Raw genomic sequence first — 20000 nt, forward strand, 5'->3', positions numbered from 1 at the left:
ATGTGTGCGTGCGCACGTGCGTGCATGCGTGCATGTGTGACTATGTAACAGCTGTGACTGTGAACAGTGGGGGATCAAATCCTGCTGAGACCAACATTACTGATTTATTGGAGTTTCAGAGAGTGAGAGAGAAAGACAGACAAAGAGACAGAGAGAGAGAGAGAGAGAGAGAGAAACAGAAAGAGACAGCCACTGCACACAAGCTGAGCTTGAAGCCGAGCTGTAATGCACAACTAGCATCCCAACTGTACCACTATATCACAGACACATAATTTCCAGACAGATGACATTAACACTCAGAAAGAAAACACGACTGATGTAACAAACAAACCAATCAAAATAAACCCCCATATCAGTTGGGTGAAGTGTGCAAAAAAAGCAACAAGAGGAATAGAGGATCAAAGAAAAGGATGTCCAACGGAATACCATACCATTTTTCCACATCACCGGGGCCCACTTGCAATACCCTCACGGCCCAGTAATGGTCCCCGGCCCACTGGTTGAGAACAACTCATGTAATCCATGTTGCTGTGAAGCAGCCCTTTATTTAACCCTAAGACCTGGTGTTCTTACACAAACTGTACATTTAAGTGTAAAAATGTGTGTTTCTGTGGTCACGTCGGATCCTAAAAGTAAGAGCGCTCATATACGTACAAATACTTGTTTACTGCCCACTTGGAGTTTCACCAAAGTATACTCCCCATCCCTATAGCTCCTCTCTCTCTCCTCTCCTCGCACTAAAAGGAGGCACCCTTCAAAACTATGAAGGGTGGAATAAAAATAATCTATCATGAATAAATTCAAGGCCAGAAGAACAGAGGAAATCCTGTGATAATATACCCAGGGCTTATGCTGTCAGATTACAGTATGGCTGCAGACATCAGAGCTGAGTGCAGGTTGACACAGTATGTCACTGCGTGGCATGGCACCTTATCTGCTGCTACGACCCAGGTAAGGTCAGTGTTGGGAACATTCACAACAATCAGCGTTATTGTCATATAACAGGTTTAAAGGTGTAAAGTTTTACATTCCTTTTTTTCCTGCAAAGGAACGGTTTTGGCCACACTGTACTAGCTCTGTGCCCGACAGCGACAATACGCATAGCAGGCATCACCATAAAGGACTGACTCTGGAAGGAGAGCAGGGACACAATGAAGACGATGAATTCCAAAAGAAGTTCCCCTTTTCAACTGAAAAAGACTCAGAAACTCCAGTTAGGATGGGGCTCATCCTGGCATCTCAGAATACCACACTCTGGATAACGCAAACTCCTCTAAGGTGAGAGCTTCTAGGTAGGTGTGTAACGATATAGTAACTGCATCGAAAAATCTATTTTAATTTCATGAATCGAAGTATATCGGGAAAAAAACAGCGACATTGATTATGTATCGTATCGTTTTGCAATGCAAATAATCGGTATGGAATCGTTTTGCTATGCAAATAATCGATTTCAAATTGTATCGTATCGTCAACCAGTATCATGATACTGTACGTATCGTATCCTGTTAAAATGCACCCCTACTTCTAGGGTTTCTACTGGTTCTACTGACTGAAGACCTGTCCTCACTGCCCTTCTAACCAACAGGGTCTATGCACAGATACGCCATTACGCCATTCCTTCACTGTGTTACCGATGATACTAATGAAGGCTCTGTTCCGGTCAAACAGAGTCAGAGTGCTGCTATAGTGCTATTGTGCATGTTGGCTCACTGGAAACACTCTCCAGTGGGTCTCAACGTGTCCTTGAGTGGGTTCCAAATAGCAAGCCTGTAAACCTGAGAGTACACATGGAACCACATGAATCCTCAAGGGTTCATTTGGTTCCACTTGTACGGTACCAAAATGGTACAAGTGACTACTTCACTGTTAATGTTCATAATACTGTCATATAGCCATGCCATTTCATTGTACTACTATTACGCCTCTCTTATATTTGTATATACAATATGTTGCTACAAACATTTGTATTTTTACCACTGCATGCTGCTACATGCTACAGTACATATTGCTGCCAAATGCACATTTACTTTACAGCATGCCAATAATACATATATTGGTATATACTATACCAACACATGCCGTGTCATTTCCATCACCAACAACTATCCTTCTGCATATTATACCAAATTCTCAACTCGCATAAATCCTACTCACTACTCAAGTGAGAGTTATACAGGAACCAAAGACATCAGGACCAAGAGAACCTCACATATCACAGGAACCAGTGACACCAGAACCTCAGCGAGAGAGAAAGAGAGAGAGAGAGTGTTGGGAGGATTATTCTCAGGGCTTTGAGCAGATTGTGAGCGTTAGCAACACTTTGAAGCCGATTGATCTTCTCAAAGGCTAGGAGATTTAACCCATGTCAATACACAGACACGCATGCATGCACGCATGCATGCGCGCGCGCACGCATGCACGCACGCACACCCACAGTGTTCTTGATAGGAACTGTGTGTATTTGTGTGTCGAGGATGAAATCTTGGTTGGTGTGATTGACTGATCGGAGGATGCCAAGATTACGTTAAATCTCTCTCTCTCTCTGTGTGTGTGTGTGTGGTGTGTGTTTTTGATCTTCACACATCAATCAGCAGCACTCTGGCTGTCAAAGGATTACAGGTCTTCTGAAAATTCTTCCCTTCTTTTCCTGTCTCTCACGCACGCCTTACACCTCATCTACACAGGCAAGGAACGAGCGTTCCGGCAGCGATGTCACGCGGAAAACTGTCCCGACGTGGAGAGTCGTTACGACATAGCCTGAACCAATAAAAAAAAAGAATCAATAAATAGTAGCATGTAGATTTCAACCAGTGTTTGGGGCCGCGAAACCTCGCTCAAATACAGACTCGGAGAGTGAAAAGAGTGGACGGCACTGCACGGCGCATTGTCGCTCGCGGTACGTCAGGACAGTCTCATTGAGATTTCATCGTTCGCTCGCTCGCTCGTATCGCTGGCAGTGTAGGTGAGGTTCATGCCAAACAACGAATAAGTTGTTTACTTTTCCAAACCCACAAAGAATAACAACATTTACTATGCTTTTATACTAATCAAGTCATTATAACACGAAAAAGTGGTTAATGATTTGTTCTTTGGGATGTAGGCCTACATGCCACCAAAAGTCTTGAATAATAACGCGACTCACGTTGCGTAATGGAGCACGGACATTCGGCTACAAACAGTGGGTACGTGTAATGAAACAAGCTTAATATTAGCCACATTGTAGTGCTGGCGGACTGGGACAGATTTTATATTTCACTTAATGCATTTATGTCCTATTTGCATGCCGAGTCAAGCTCTGACATTTTAAGGGAAATATAGCCTGATATTACCAGACTGCTACTGTGGCTTTAGCACACTTTAGAGTTTAGACTAAATCAAATCAACCAAGGTTTTTCAATTACAACAGCCAAAACGACTCAACGTGAAGTATGCCGGGACACACCGATTATTCGATAATGGCAGCACTGATTTGCATATGAATGGTATATGGGAAATGTTGACAACCTTTTAACATGCCTCATCGTTTTGTACAATTGTTTTCCAATTTAGTGATTAAAAGTATGTGTCCGGGAGGTGCATGATACCCCCTCCTTCACACTACACTACTTTACATCCTATAGGAACATTCCAGGTTTCTCATGTAGTCTGCTGGTCTATGCAATACTGCATGTAGGTATTAGATTTTTTCTTTAAAGGTCTGATTATTTTTATTTATTTGTTTCTACCTTGCCCTCATGCTCCCCTCTTCTTTTATCTCTTTCTGAAAGTACCAAACAGAACAGAGCTTTGCATTTGCACCAAAACAAGATTTCAGCCTCGATATACACCTGTAAACTGAGATAAAGCAATAAAGTTGACTCGGAATCAAACCCTGCCATCCGAATGAGCATATCAGCAGTTTTAAAAACAGCATGTAAATCTGGGCTGGACTGGCTGGCCAATATAAACTGCCCTGGTAAAACAGCAGAGGATGAGGAGGGATGGAAGGAGGATTAGAAGCAGAGGAAAGGAAAAATGGGAAGAAAAAGTAATTAAAACCGTGCAGTGTGACCGATAGATGACTGAACCAACACAATGACCATGGTGTGCCCGCACTGTGCGTGTGTCACACACACACACACACACACACACACACACACACACACACACACACACACACACACACACACACACACACACACACACACGCACACACACACACACACACACACACACACACACACACACACACACACACACACACACACACACACACACACACACACACACACGCGTACATGTGGGGGCCAGAAATCCCTACAAGGGTATTAAAACCAGACAAAGTTGACCTTATGGGGACATTGTGTATAGGTCCCCTTCAGGAAAAGGGTCATTGTCAAGGCTAAAACCGATTTGTAGAGCTTAGCTTACAATTAGTAAGTAAGTACTACTCAGGTTGTGGTCAGGGTTATGACTAGACATTTACCAAGGCTTAGTGGTGGGAGTCAAAGTTATAAATGGTCACAAAAACAAATTAAGGCAAAATACCACTTATGTTGCAACATTGCATTTGAAACTCCCATGATGTGTGTGTGTGTGTGTGTGTGTGTGTGTGTGTGTGTGTGTGTGTGTGTGTGTGTGTGTGTGTGTGTGGTGTGTGCAAAGCAGTAAACTGAGCAGAGAAAGGTTAAACAGACACATAGTGGACAGTTGTTAGCTCATAATATAAAAGCGAACAGGGACAGGTGCTAGCTCATAGACAGACAGACAGACAGACAGACAGACAGACAGACAGACAGACAGACAGACAGACAGACAGACAGACAGACAGACAGATTTTCGGTGGTGAGGTGACCACCGGAGCTGAAATAACGTTGAGCGGTGGTGAGTAAAAACAGAGAGAAGGGCAGGAGCCAACCACCGAAAATCCAGACTATGTATGAGCCTTACCTCGACTGAGAGTGCGGATTTTATTATATTTTCTATATGTTCTGTTTGAATCTGCACCCAGCACACGCCTGAAACTATATACTGTAAGATAAGAGTAGCCTTTTCCCTTGAAGCTTCATCAAATACGTCACAATCTGTAGCATGTATCTTCTTTAACCTTTTCAAACGTGACACGTTTCGTCCCTCATTCATTTACACAACGTAGTCTCTCTTTCATCTATTCCAATAACTTGGTCCTGATCCAGACGCGCCAGTTCAATTCAACGTCAACAGATGCAGCTAGAAAGGTGTACCAGGAGGCATCATGCCATTATACTGAGAGTGATGTAGGTCTCCCAGCAGCCCCTAGGGGGTCCTCAGTGTTACTACAGTGGGGGGGGGGGGGGTCATTGTGTGAAAAGGTCAAGAACTGAAGGTCCTTGGGCTGCTGTCAGCGAGCACAAGAAATACGACGTTGATCAGCCAAGTGGTTTGAGAACAACTGCGGACAGACAGACAGAGAAACACGCACCCACACGCCTGGCCGAGACAAATGTGTATATAATAGGGCTTGTTATGCAGTCATAGCAGTTTTATGTCCCACTGCATCCATCATGTGCTGCTGTTAGGTAGGAAGTGGGTTAGAGGACATTAAACCTGAGAGGATGTCGACTCCTTTTTCCTCTGCACCTCCACACTCCCACCTGACCGTCTCTGTCTCTGTGTCTCTCTCTCTCTCTCTCTCTCTCTCTCTCTCCCTCTCTCATAATGTGTGTACCGCTGCTGTCAAGCAGAAATCATGTATCTCCGTATTTCATCTTTTATTTGGCTCTCACCTCCATAAACTATAACCTATTATTTATGCTAGATGAACGCCCTACTTTATCATCCTAAAGCGTCACACAAAAGCAGCAATAGTAGCAGATCCATAAGCTGAAAACGTGGCACACACATTTTGAGATTTGTAGATCTGCAACCTTTCTTTTTTTAATTTATTTTTATTACTGAAATAGTTTTGGACATAATGTGACTCTTTTTGATACAGAGACCGTCATGGCGGCAATACTAACTGTTCAGGAGAGGATTATTTTCATCCAAAATTAGTTCAATAAATGCTTAAACATGTAGCTAGGTGTTACTGTTAAGACTAAGAGTCCACAGAAGTCAACCTTTCAAGGCTGTTTTCTGCAAGACATTACTCTATAAGCCATATCTCCAAAAACTAAAAGAAATTCAATTACTCACGGCCAAGCTACACCAGGCAATTTTGCGTTTACTGCGCGCGTACAGTGCGTTTGGATAGGACCAACATATGTCAATGATACCAGCTACACCAGACGCACGGATACCGTGGGCCATTCTACGCGTGCTCTAAAAATAGGATCGGTTCTAATTATTTTACGTGCGTATGCCCCCATGTGCGCGTATCTATATATCCTCCCGGAAGGTCCCGCACAAATCTACCGCACGCCACAGATCTGGTGTAGCCATTTTGCACGGATACTTTGTGCGCGCAGTGCGCTTACGTCAAACGCACACATGCCCGGTGTAGCTTGGCCATTAGACACGGTCAGAAATGGTCACATATGAGGTTTCCACACGACAGAGACAATTAATTATTTTGGTTAATTAAAAACCCTACTTCACCATACAAGTGTCACACAAAAGTAGATCTAGCAAGCTCAGCTTGTATAGACTTATTTTTCTATATCTTGTATAGAAAATGCATTTAAAATAATAATGATAAAAAACCAGAACCGTCTTTAGACATAATGGGGTTTCCAGCCAACAGCAGTGGTGCGATAAGACATGCCGTGGTGTGGTCGCTGCATTTCAATGAAGCCTCTCCTTCCCCTCTCACGCAATGTTAACCACTGGAGCTGTGGCTGCTATATGGGCCATGTGATCACACTACAGGTGTGTGTGTGTGTGTGTGTGTGTGTGTGTGTGTTCACCATAAGACCAGAGGAGAGGGGGAAGGCATACAAATTCTGGTTCACAATAACACACTCGTGTGTGCGTATGTGAGTGTGAGTGTGAGTGTGAGTGTGAGTGTGAGTGTGTGTGTGTGTGTGTGTGTGTGTGTGTGTGTGTGTGTGTGTGTGTGTGTGTGTGTGTGCGTGCGTGCGTGCGTGCGTGCGTGCGTGCGTGCGTGCGTGCGTGCGTGCGTGCGTGCGTGCGTGCGTGCGTGCGTGCGTGCGTGCATGTGTCACAGAGACTGGGGTACATCGCTTAGTGGTTCATCTCACCTCGTTGACCCAGGTGTCAAAGTCATTGGTTCCTGTGGTTGTCAGGAACAGATCTGTGGAGAGGAGCAGAGAGAGGCCATTAAGGTGACTAAAGGGCCTCTGTACCTCAGTGTTCAGAGAGCATGGTGCCACCGTGCTTTTAGATCAGCAATTCTCATCCGTAATACAATAACTGACTCCGACTCTCTAAACCAGGAGTTCTCAAACTTTTTGGATGGGGATGCACGGGAATCCCCGCCCCGTCCCCCATATACAAATTGAAGGCTACAATAAATCCAGCGCAGCAATAATTCATTGAGACACGGAAGGCAGAAGGTTTAAGATATAATCCCCCCTTCATTCCCTATGAGCAATTCATTCTGTTCCTTTAAATCAGCTGTCTCTCTCCATGTCAACTCCCCTCACACTCATTCGCTGCCAGCTAACTCACTCACCCCCACATTCAATCAGGTGTTCTTTTTAAGCAGTCACTACCCTGTCCTCAATCTTCATGCTAGCTGACTCTGTGGTTGTTCGAATTCAGTCTTCATGCTAGCAGACTCTGTGTCTCTGTTGTTCAGATGTCAGCGTTCAAATTTCCTCCACCTCCCCAGCCTACTGCCTCCCTGTGGCATTAGTTCCGTAATGGGTGATTCTGTGATTATACTGTACATGTGATTTATGGATTGTACTATATTTGGTATCTAGTTCTGTTATGATGATATGTTCAGTATCTGTTATATATGGAATGCATTGAAAGTTATGCTGTTGATGTTACAGTATGTCTTTGTTATGCTCTGCTCTGGGGTTTGTTGTTGATATCAGAGCCGAGAGAGAGAGAGAGAGAGAGAGAGAGAGAGAGAGAGAGAGAGAGAGGCGTCCTCCGTGTCGGTCTTGTGCTCGTATCACGGCATCCTGCACGTGCGTGAGATGTAAAAATGAATAAAATAAAAACAAATGAATATCGGGTCTGGATCGCATCTTGGTGAACTTGCAGTGTGTGATGCCTAGTCTGCGACCAATCGTTTAGTGTGAAAGCCACGATATAATGACAGACGTTTAAAAAAAAAGACTCCTGCAGTGTGAAATACAACGATCTGATGACTCGCCGACAACTTTAAAACTCCTACAGTGTGTAGGGGCCATAAAGACTAGGTCGTCTACATTTCATGAGCTTTCATTAGTCAGGTTTCACCCGACAATAAAATAAAATACATTTTCAACTATAGCTGATCTACATCCGACATATTGTGCGCTTGTAGATCGGCTAGTTGAACAATTCAAAAATGTAAAAAAAAAAAAAAAAGAAATCCCTCAAATCCTAGACTTGACAGCCTCATCATTATGTCCATTATCCCATATGTCTGAGGATCTATGGCTAACGCACCGGCACATAAGGGACAGACGCTTGATTATGGTCACATTCCTTCTTCCAATCAAGTCCTCTCACATTTGACTTCTGTTCCAACTAGAATCACTGTTCATTTCCATCTTGACACAAACAAGACAGGCTTCTGAACACACTGACCTTGTCCCAAGCAGGGGTCTGACGATGGATGTATGAGAGGAATGCTAGTATGGAAAAAGAATAGCAGATGGAGGATAGAGGCATCCTATGGCTCAGCAGCAGGCTAGCACAGACAGACTCCTCCTAAAGGCTTAGTAATGAATTCTCTTATGCAGTGGCCTTTCAGCTGCATCTCTAATGGCGTCTCGTCCATGAGAGCACCCTCAGCACAGTGCTGACTCCACTAATGAAGTAAATGGATGTGAAATAAATATTAGTATTGATTAGCCTCAGGGGCTCTGCACAGACTGTGCTGCATAGCAAATAAGTGCGTCACTGGGACGGACGGATGGACAGACAGACAGAGGAAAAACCGTCAGGCATATTGATAAAGGAATATGGTGTCATTGAAGGGACCGTGTTCACATCTAAATCGCTGCAATTGCTTCAGTTCCACAAGGCTGCTGACTAAGCTAAAAATAAACACATCAGTCACATACTCTCATATATGTTGTTACTTATTAAAACACAGTTTGATCAGAATATCCATGCCTGAGCCTGACATGCTTCACTGAACCTTTGGCTTAGTCGTAGGGTAAATCTGAGCCGGAGCCCTCGGGGCTTATTGCGGCCAGGCAGCATTCTCATACTTCTCTTGTGATGCTGTCTCTTCTTTATCCCTTCAATGTAAAGAATCTGCAGTGTTCATTTAACTCAGAGTGTACTTGTGGAACCAAATGGACCCTTAAGGGTCCTTCTGAACAATTCCAGCCTTAATTCTAACTCAAGAGTTAAATGGACACTTTTTACTGAGTTCATGCCCAAGTGGGAATTCAAACATATCCCTGCCGTCCAATGCCCTGGTGTTTTTTCCCCCTCCCTAACCATGAAAGTCTTCAGGAGGGAAGCCGTCTGGCAAATGAAAATAATCCACATCATCATGCGATTAGCTGAGTCCCGATTAGTGTGGCCAAAATAATTGTGATTTACGATACTGTCAATTAAAAGATAATAAAATGTTTTGTCCAATCTAGAGTGAGTGGAGAGATGGTAGGATAGGCACAAAACCTGCGGCACACCAGTGACACCACCCACACTCCCTCCACCCACATCCGGAGGAACCAGATGTAACCATTAGATTGAGGAATCGTAATCAGTTCAATCACATTTAGAACCATCCATACACTTAACACTTACAGCACCAGCATTTATTGAAAAATTAGGATCTCTCCTCTCTATACCTTATACTGTATACGTTATACTGTATAGACTGAATACACGCTGGGCAAGACCTACGCTGTAGGGTCTCTGAACCACTACAATAAATGCAGGCTATACTGTATGTATGTATGATTTAATTCGTTTTTTATCAAAAATCTGAAAAGGCCAAAATGATATAACAAAACAATACATCGCATGGATGCACCTGGGACGTATCTTCAGTGATGTTTCCTGAGGTCAACGGGGTTTCGGGTCTTCCGACATCATACCCCTCACCCAGGCGACCCAGCCGGGGTTGATCAAATCCCGACTTACGTCCCAGTAGCTACCCGTGATCAGTCCATCAGGGAATGAGCAAGGCCAGACAATCCGTTGCTCCGGAACTACTCTGCCGGTACTGGGAGAACCAAAATCTGGCACGTGGAAGGACTAGGCTCTGTGGGTTGACTCCTGACCGGGCCCTTCCTACGTCTCACCAGGTCCACTCCTGCTCTCACCAGGCCCAGGACCTGTGCGTTGCACCAGACTCCCAGTACCAGGCACTGCATTCAGGAGTTGGTGGATTTATAATGGCCCTCCTAAAGGCCTCACCAAGGTTATACAATAAAAACAGTGAAGGAATCAGAATGTTAAGAGAAAATCGTTAAGGAACCGGTGTCGTTGGATTCCTATAGGATCCCAACCCTTATCCGCAGCCCTCCGTATACCTATCCAATCTATGATAGAAGCATTCCCCGGAAGAAATTGTGTTAAGCGGACTTAGCAACACTGCAGGCAACTGTTTGCAGTGATATCTAAGAGGCAAAAACAATGCAGTTCATCGTGATTCACATTATCACCTATTATCTGTGTTCTCCTCCCTTGCGCCGGACTAATGCAAAGTGTTTCTATACTCTAGTCCCATAAAGACTAGAGCTGTATGCTCTAAACTTAACCACCGCCATGTCATCATTCACTTTAACACACTTTTACTGCCCTGTGGAACCGTAATGGCCCACCACACACCTTTTAGGAAGCTATTCAGGCTAAAAGTGGTGTACTGAGAATTCATTTAACTCTGAGCGTATACAAAATGTATTAAATTTTATCCACACTAATACATTTACAAATTGTCTTATCTCGGGTAGAAGCCACAATACAGTATGTCCTAAACTGTCACTTTTCAGGAATTAAATTAAAGAATCACACCCGTGTGAAGTGAGGGGCGTTCTTATGATCATAAATCATCGTCATTCGCTCAGACAAATGACGTAAATTCTCCATTCATTGTTAATGGCATTTAACATTTGTGTTAGGACAAAATAGCTGATTTGCTCGTCCACATATGACGTAAATTCTCCATTCATTGTCAATTGCATTTAATGTTTGTGTTAGCACAAAACAGCCAATTTGCTCAGACACATACAGTATGACGTACTTTCTCCATTCATTGTCAATGGCATTTAATGTTTATGTTAGGACAAACATCTACACTATAGCTGAATATAGGAGCGGCTAGTGCCCCTCAAAAATACCAAAAGTAGCAGATCTAAGAGCTCAAGCTTGCAGAATTTGGTGCCCAAAATGCGTAAGTGCAAACTCGCTCAACGTTAAAGCCCAGCTCAGCTGCATGGGGTTTCCTCGTCATAACTCCACGGGTCCGCCTGCTGTCCCTCCTCTTACCACTAGGGTGGTAAGAGCGCCTCAACGTTGGAGAACCTCACTGGGGCCTTGTTGCAGATGTGCTACTTTTGTACTTTTGAGTGACACTACTAGTATAATCAAATAGGCCCTATTTGATTTGCTACCAAGCACCACCGCAGTCTACGCCACTGAAATAGGGTGTTAATTCACAAAAAGAAAAAGAAAAAATGAAGGTGTCAGCCCGGACAGCAACGAAATGGATAAATGAACAGCGAGGGGGCTTTGCCATTTGTGCACAGGGCCCTTTTTCACTTTAATCCGTCCCTGTCCAAAACAATCAATCATTGCTACATGTGCTTGAATGTCCTGACCTGTCATTGGCTGGTACCAATAGTCATACTCGTGCTCATTAACGTCACATACATAGGTGAACGAACACGGACATTGCTGTTCCTTGGAGTGGTTGCACCACTCAAAAAGAAGAAAGAAAAAAGCTTTGGGAGCGCTGAAGCGACTAACCGTACAATACTACGAAGAACAAAATAGGATAGAATGATAGACCATCAACACATCAGAGTTCAACATGCTGTATCACTGGGGTGACAATGACTTTGCTCTGATGTCATCGAGCACAGATTACATGAGAAGGACGAATAGTGAAGTAGCACTTTTCATTGGTGGCGCTATAACAGGCCGATTTGTGTTTTTACCTATAACTGCACATGATCTGCATGAATCTTTGCATGCACACTCCCTAGAGATCAAGGAATAACCAATGCCCTGCATATTTCTGCTTTTTTTTTAGCGCCACCAGGAAGATGTTTTTTGTAAAATAATTGTCTTGCATACATGACTCAGACTGGATGACCAGGAGATAAATATACAGAGAAATAGAGATGGAGAGTACGCTAAATGACTACATATTTATTGTAATGGTCTCCTTAAACTTAAAGACTTGTCAAAGATTTTAACCTGCAAAACGAATCACTTGAAGGCAGATGTGAAGATTATACATTAATTTCATACATTTATTCACACACACACACACACACACACACATGGCTGATTAGTTCACTCTCCTCACACCGACAGTCGACACTTCAAAAGGCTGTTCTGACTCATCATCAACGGGCACAACTGTACAGGGAGAGCAGAACAGGTGTGCAGCACCTCCTTCGCCCCCGGGCGGCTGCAGACACTTCTAACGTATCTGTGTGAATGTGCACTCACTGTCAGATTGATCTTCCAGATCCACTCAAATCACTTTTCAACGATCTGCGAGCATGTGAGAGTACTAAGTAGAAGGACTGATCTCACAGACAGTCACACTCATCATCATACCATAATTAAGCCAATGTCTGTGTGAATGAATGTGTGTCACTGTAACTGCCGTAGCTCCTCACCACCTGCACCAATCGCTCCCACTTTTCACACAGGCATTGAAGCCCTTTTTCCAATTTAACAAATTATAAATTAATAATTTATTAGTGAATAAAAAATACGAAAACGCATGCAGGGTGCAGTACCCCCCCCCCCCCGGCAAGTATTTCACAACGGGTAAGGGCTAGTGTTAATATAATGCCATTTAGATGTTAAAGTTGATGCTAGGATATTGGTGCTGGTATTGTGGTCGGCTGGACGCATGTACGTATGGTATGCGTGGTACGGTAGGTCTATATAATGGATGTTGATGGTGACGTAATTAGGATATGTTTCACTTTCAATGTCGGGTTATTTTGTCACTTTCAGTAGAGGGCGCCAGTCCACAGGTACATGTATTTTTTTATTTGCATTGAAATCCCCATTTAGGTCGCTTCATATAAGAACTGTGTTTGAAAAATAAACCGATCATCCCAGCCTTTCTGTCAGGGGGGTGGCTGTGTGTCGTTAATATATATAATATTTATTTCAGACAATAGTCCAAATCACATAAGATCAACGTACAATGATGTCCATTAATATTTGATACAGCCAGTTTCTGGAGAAAATGGAATTAATGTGGCAAAACCCTTGAAACAACAATGAAAGCAATGTCGCTACTAAATACGTCACACCCAGCTGTCAACACATAAAAAAAAATAAAAAAAAAAGATCTCTTCTTATATGAAGAGATCTAAAATCCCCCTATGGGGATTTCAATGCAAATAAAAAGTACACGAACCATGCAGTGACGTCAGGACTTCGGTGCTCTATTGACTACCAGCCCTCTCCCTCCGCCTGTTTCTCACTTTTTCTGCCAGCCATTTCCGTTATAACATAACTTTTCAAGACAAGACATTGTGTTTGGCTTTTTCTTATTTTTTATATAACACCCCCGGTGATCGTGTTCACGGGGCGGAAGAAAATCCAGTTATTGCCGTCTGATTCCCCACCAAAAAGAAACAGGAAGCGGATCAGGATCTGATTTTCCATCTCGCCATATCCTGTTTCCTGTGGGACTGCGACACCAGTGTTTTACACTAGATGGTGGTGTTCACTGACATATTATGACGCCCCTCCCCCCCATAATAATAATAAAAAACAGCAACTCATCCTTGGCAGTAGGTGTTGCCAAGTCTGTGCACATTACCAAGGACACTACCCAGTCACCCCAGACTATATAATGTATTCCCATTGCTGCCGTTAGGCAGGCGAAGCAAGAAATACCTACACGTTATGTATCACAATCCAAATCACCAGACTATGAAAGAAACCTCATGTGGTTTCCAGCTGCCAACCATCAAGCTGTTGAATAGCGCTATTAAAGTCATACAGAATCGGCCTCAAGTCTTAATGGGTTGAGGTAAGGAGCGAGTCTGAAGGAGAAGATATGGCACATTTTGTCTTTGCCGCACGTGTAGAGTCTGACCATCATGGAAGGAAAAGAAGGCTTGTGGTTTCAAGTGAACTGAAGGGGTAGTGTGAAAGTTAAGTATATAGCCTTATAAAGGACATATATACCGTAGAACCTTATGTGAAGTATATTTTAAACAAAAGACAACAATTTCTCTCTGCACAAATAAGGTCAGAAACATTACCATTAGCACTGGAGACTGGCAGGTTTAATGCCACTCCTGAAGAAGAGAGATCTTGCCTGTTCTGTGATCTTGATGAAATTGAAAATTAAGTTCACTTTTTGTTTTACTGCTCTAAATATGACGACTTGATACTTTGGTTAATACGATGTCTTATATCTGTTAGGATTTCCTAGATTTAAATGACTATGTAAAAATGGAGATATGTTTTGCCAAAGGGACTTTTGTTGTGGCAGATTCTATTTGTCAAGCTTGGGAAAGAAGACTGTATAAATCTGAGTTGTAATATAATGAATTATGTAATGTAAACATGCTGTAAATGCATGAATTATGTAATCTAAACATGCTGTAAATGCAATTGTGAAATGGTGTCTTATAAACCCATGAGGGTTGGGCACATTGTGTGCAGGACACGAAAATAAACAAACAATCAATCAAAATCAATCAATCAATATATCACAATTGCATTTAACCCATTACAACTGGGAAAAGCATCTGTGACATTTTTTTTCTCGTTGGCTATTAAAAAGCAGAAAAGCAAAAATGGAGATACACTAACACACACACACACACACATTACTCCCTTATGCAGAAATGCCCACATGCGAACGTATACATGCATGCACACACAAAACGCAAAGAGATAAACAAGCGAGCGAGCGCACGCACCCACACACACACACACACACACACCCCCCCCTTGTGCATTTACCAAGAACCTTTTGGTGCACGCTTCATTGGTGAAATGTGAACGGCTCTACAAGTATCCAATTAGCACTGTATTAAAACTGCTGCCATTCCATAACACTGTATAATCCTCACTGATAATTTGTCCAGTATGTATTGAAAAAGCAGAATATAAAAAATGGGACCCAATGCCTTCCTGCATGGCCCTCAATCAGCATCAAGGGTTGGACTGGGGGTTAGTACTTGTGTCATACTAGCATCATGTCCAGGAGGTAGGTGTACTTGTACATCACGTGACATACTAGGGTCATGTCCAGGGCGTGTACTTGTACATCAAGCCGCCTCACTCTACAGAAACAGGAGATAGCCTCATGCACTGTGAGCCACATATGGTTCGGCAAGGCATAGTATACTTTCTTACACAGTATAGTCAAAATGATCCCCTACATTTTCTTTACAGTAAATTAACAGGTTTACAGCATATATAACAGCGGGACTGTTGTTGATGTGTGAAGAAATGACACAAGTATTGATTGATGCACTGCTATGAAACCTCCTATTCACCTCTATACCGATCCCTCCTGTTTGACATTCATATCCTGTCCTACCTCCCTTACCACACACACACACACACACACACACACACACACACACACACACACACACACACACACACACACAAAGAAATAAACAAGATTACTGATTTGGAGGCATTTGTAGAATCAGCCTTAATGGGTTGAGGTAAGGAGGGAGTCTGAAGGAGCAAATATTTGGCCCATTTTGTCTTTGCCACGTGTAAATCTCATATAAAGGCTTGTGGTTCCAAGTGAACTGAAGGGGTAGTGTGAATTGACAAGCTTTACAGCAGTACCTCTGACATCAGAGTTGCAGCTGTAGTGCAGACTGAGAGTAAAACTAAGTAAAAAAGTACAATAATTGCCTCGGAGAATACTCAATACTCAAGTACAAGTATATCACAATTGCATTTAAGTACAGTAAACATACCTGTACAGTTAGTACTTAGTTACTTTCCACCACTGGAGCAGTGGTTGGGATGCGGGGTGGCTTGAGGCCAGTTCACGGTACACAACACAAAGTAGCTTATAGCAGAGTCACACACACAGCCTCTTTCAAAGAGCAGCCCACTGCCCTTCACAGCAACCATGTCATTTCACGGCAACGTGTACACATCTCTCCAGTGCAGCTCCGGGACCTGAGTCAATTCTGTTCCCCTTGTATCCGTTCAAGAAGAAAATTAAAATGCCCCCCCACCCCCAAACCCCTTCTTTTCTTTTTTTGCAGTTTGTATTTTTTAACTGTTTTTCACTGCATCCTGATGGTAATTTCAAATTAAGAATGCAGAGAACTATTTGCACTGGTAAATATTAGCAGGAGGGCTTCCTAATTAAAATGAAAAAAGGAAGACAAGAAGCGTTAAAAGTCAAATGAGCTAATCCGAGTTGTTGCTCTCAGCTCTCTGCAGATTCTCCTGGGAGATGAGAGGAGAGGAAGAGGGGAACAGAGAGAAGATATGAGAAGGGAAGGGGGGAGACTCCGTGCGTGGGGAGATGCGAGGGGGCCTTTAGTTATTCATAGCCTCTCCATCAGATTTGTTAAGGGGATTGGAAGCTGACTGTTTGACTCAGGCCGTATTATGTCTCCCTATTCCATTATGTTGATCCGCGGTGTGCGAGGATAAAGAGCTGGCTCACTATTAGCATCTCTGTATAAACATATAGAGACGGTGGCGGCATACTTAGGCCTGCTGGAAGGTGGAAGGAGATTATAGGAGTGGCGGGTGGTAGCCCAGATTGTCTTTGTTGTTCAGTCCCTGTCTGTCTGTCTGTCTGTCTGTCTCTCTAACAAGCGCAGCAAGTTGCAAGAACATGGACGCACGCACACACGCGCACACACACACACACACACACACACACACACACACACACACACACACACACACACACACTCACTCCTGCAGGTTCATTCCAGCGGATAAAAACGGAGATGTGATTCACGACGGGTGCCTTAAAGCTGCAGAAATCACTCCCCTGCTGCTCTGTGGCGTGCCGCGCATGCCATGCCATACCAAACATGCACCATGCTGCTCTGTGACATTATTTAGCGCTTCACTAGTCACCTGACCGCTCAAAGTGCTCGTTCATGGGCAGGACCGTGATCCTATCACCCTGATTCGAGGGATGGACAATTTCCAACGTGTTTGTTGTTATACATAGTAATAGAGAAGTATAGCCATAAAAATAGGGTAATATCAATGATCTGTATAGCTGTAATAAAACATGAATAATACTAGCCAAATAGCCATACAAATAGTATAAACTATATCAACACTCATGTACAGAATGCGACATGTAAGTATACATAGCTATATGTACGTAGCAATACATGGAGACCAAAGTGACTAAGTGATAATGATGACACTATAATAGTTAACAGTTGATAGTGCAGTATAATACTGAACACACTTCAATTCCAACGATTTACTCAATATAACCAGCAGAAGGCCTATAAGTGAACCCTATACTTTATCATCAATTAAAAAATGATTGGGATTATAATTCACAAAAATGCATGTCATGATGATTGAAAGAAGACTTTTAAACTAGCAGCTGATAGCATAACATATTTATGGAAATGTTTACTATACAACCAAGGCTAAAGGTCTGACCAAATACCAATTCACTTGAATGGAATGTCAACAACCAGCAGGGGAGCAAATATTTGTATATTGGCTTCATGTCCAGAATGTAATGTGTGTGGCCTGTTACAGTCTGTATGACTTATGGGAGGTCAGAGGACACATGTCTTGGGGACAGAACGTGTCTCTGAGCCAATGAGCTGGTTGCATCCACACACCTGATGCTCTAGTGTACTACTGAACTACAGCTAATTGGCCGAAAGGCAAAGAATGTGAACTGACAGAGAGAAAGAGATGTAGTTAATTACTTGCTGTTAACCTCTCACTCCTACAACGACAACAACGCACGCGTACGGTACGTGCACGCGTGTGCACACACGCATGGCCACACACACGAGCACACACCTACACATGCACACAAACAGAGCACACAACTACACACACACACCTCCCTTATGCCCACGGGTGTGCATGCGTGCAAAAATGGAGATACACTAACACACACGCATTACTCCCTTATGCAGAAATGCCCACGTGTGACCGTATACATGCATGCACACACACAATGCAAACATTAGATAAACAAACCTGTATGCATGCGTGCGAGCGCACACACACACACACACACACACACACACACACACACACACACACACACACACACACACACACACACACCCTGTGTATCCAATTAGCACTGTATTAAAACTGCTGCCATTCCATAACACTGTATAATCCTCACTGATAATTTGTCCAGTATGTATTGAAAAAGCAGACTATAAATGGGACCCAATCCCTTCCTGCATGGCCCTCAATCAGCATCAAGGGTTGGACTGGGGGTTAGTACTTGCGTCATACTAGCATCATGTCCAGGAGGTAGGTGTACTTGTACATCACGTGACATACTAGGGTCATGTCTAGGGCGTGTACTTGTACATCAAGCCGCCTCACTCTACAGAAACAGGAGATAGCCTCATGCACTGCGAGCCTAGCCTGGCTAATAAGCCAGACTCAAATCACACTGTCGTGCAGGCAATTATTTTTGCCAACGGCTGATTCGGTCTGGCTTATTAGCCAGGCTACTGTGAGCCACATAATTATAATATAATATATATAATTATGGTTCGGCAAGGCATAGTGTCACTGTGTACTTACTTACAAATATACCGGTAGTCAAAATGATCCCCTACATTTTCTTTACAGTAAATTAACAGGTTTACAGCATATATAACAGTGGGACTGTTGTTGATGTGTGAAGAAATGACAAGTATTGATTGATGCACTGCTATGAAACCTCCTATTCACCTCTATACCGATCCCTCCTGTTTGACATTCATATCCTGTCCTACCTCCCTTACCACACACACACACACACACACACACACACACACACACACACACACACACACACACACACACGTGGGGACTTCAACAATTTAGTAGGCCATGAGAATATTATGAATGCCATTTTGTTTTTCTAATAACGTTTTGAATTTTTAACTCTAACCCTTGTAGTGTCCCAACGCATTCGTATGGATTGAAAATTGGCTATTTCAGCATCTAAATGCCTAATCCTGAACTGAATAATTTCCGAATTGTAAGCACATATGCGCACGTGCACGCTCACACGCAAACACACGCACAATCGCACACACACACACACACACACACACACACACACACACACACTTTGTCATGAAGGAGAACACATAAGGGATTAGTTTGACCACAACTATGAAGTTGTACATTATACATGTAGGCCTGTAATGTCAAAATAATCCCCCACTGTAAAAATGAATGCTGATATATAGCATCAGAAGCAGTAATTTGGCTATAGTAATGAAATGCTGATATATAGCATCAGAAGCAGTAATCAGGCAACCACCTATATCTAAAAAGTGTTGCTATAGTAGTGTAAAGAGGACATGCATAAAGTGAGTGGCAAGTGAGTGTCAAAGTGAGTTTAACGTAGTTTAATGCAATCAGATAGTATAGGCTGTCAAGGCCAGAAAGTAGGTTTTTTTGCGACTCAGCAGGCGTTTCAGCATAACGTCCGGGTATGATGATGATGTCACACTGCAACCATCCCGAATATCTGCCGATATTCCCGGAATGCTATCCCGGAACAATTGTGGCATGCAATAAGGACAGTAAGG

At 43.1% G+C, this 20000-nt stretch overlaps 1 protein-coding gene across 2 annotated transcripts in view; it reads right to left on the reverse strand.

The window, feature by feature from the left end:
• Positions 1-20000, reverse strand: part of itfg1 (integrin alpha FG-GAP repeat containing 1) — a 145664-nt gene that overhangs the window by 99847 nt on the left and 25817 nt on the right. For both annotated transcript variants that reach the window (XR_013963816.1, XM_080759570.1), the window contains exon 7: positions 7158-7210. Coding sequence is in view for 1 of the 2 variants with exons in the window: in XM_080759570.1 (XP_080615696.1) it covers positions 7158-7210 (53 nt within the window). In the remaining variant the exon portion in view is untranslated. The remainder of the gene's footprint in view (positions 1-7157; positions 7211-20000) is intronic.

Source organism: Protomyctophum bolini (genome assembly GCF_963924005.1).
Source record: "Protomyctophum bolini genome assembly, chromosome: 1".
NCBI classification, from domain to species: Eukaryota; Metazoa; Chordata; class Actinopteri; order Myctophiformes; family Myctophidae; genus Protomyctophum; species Protomyctophum bolini.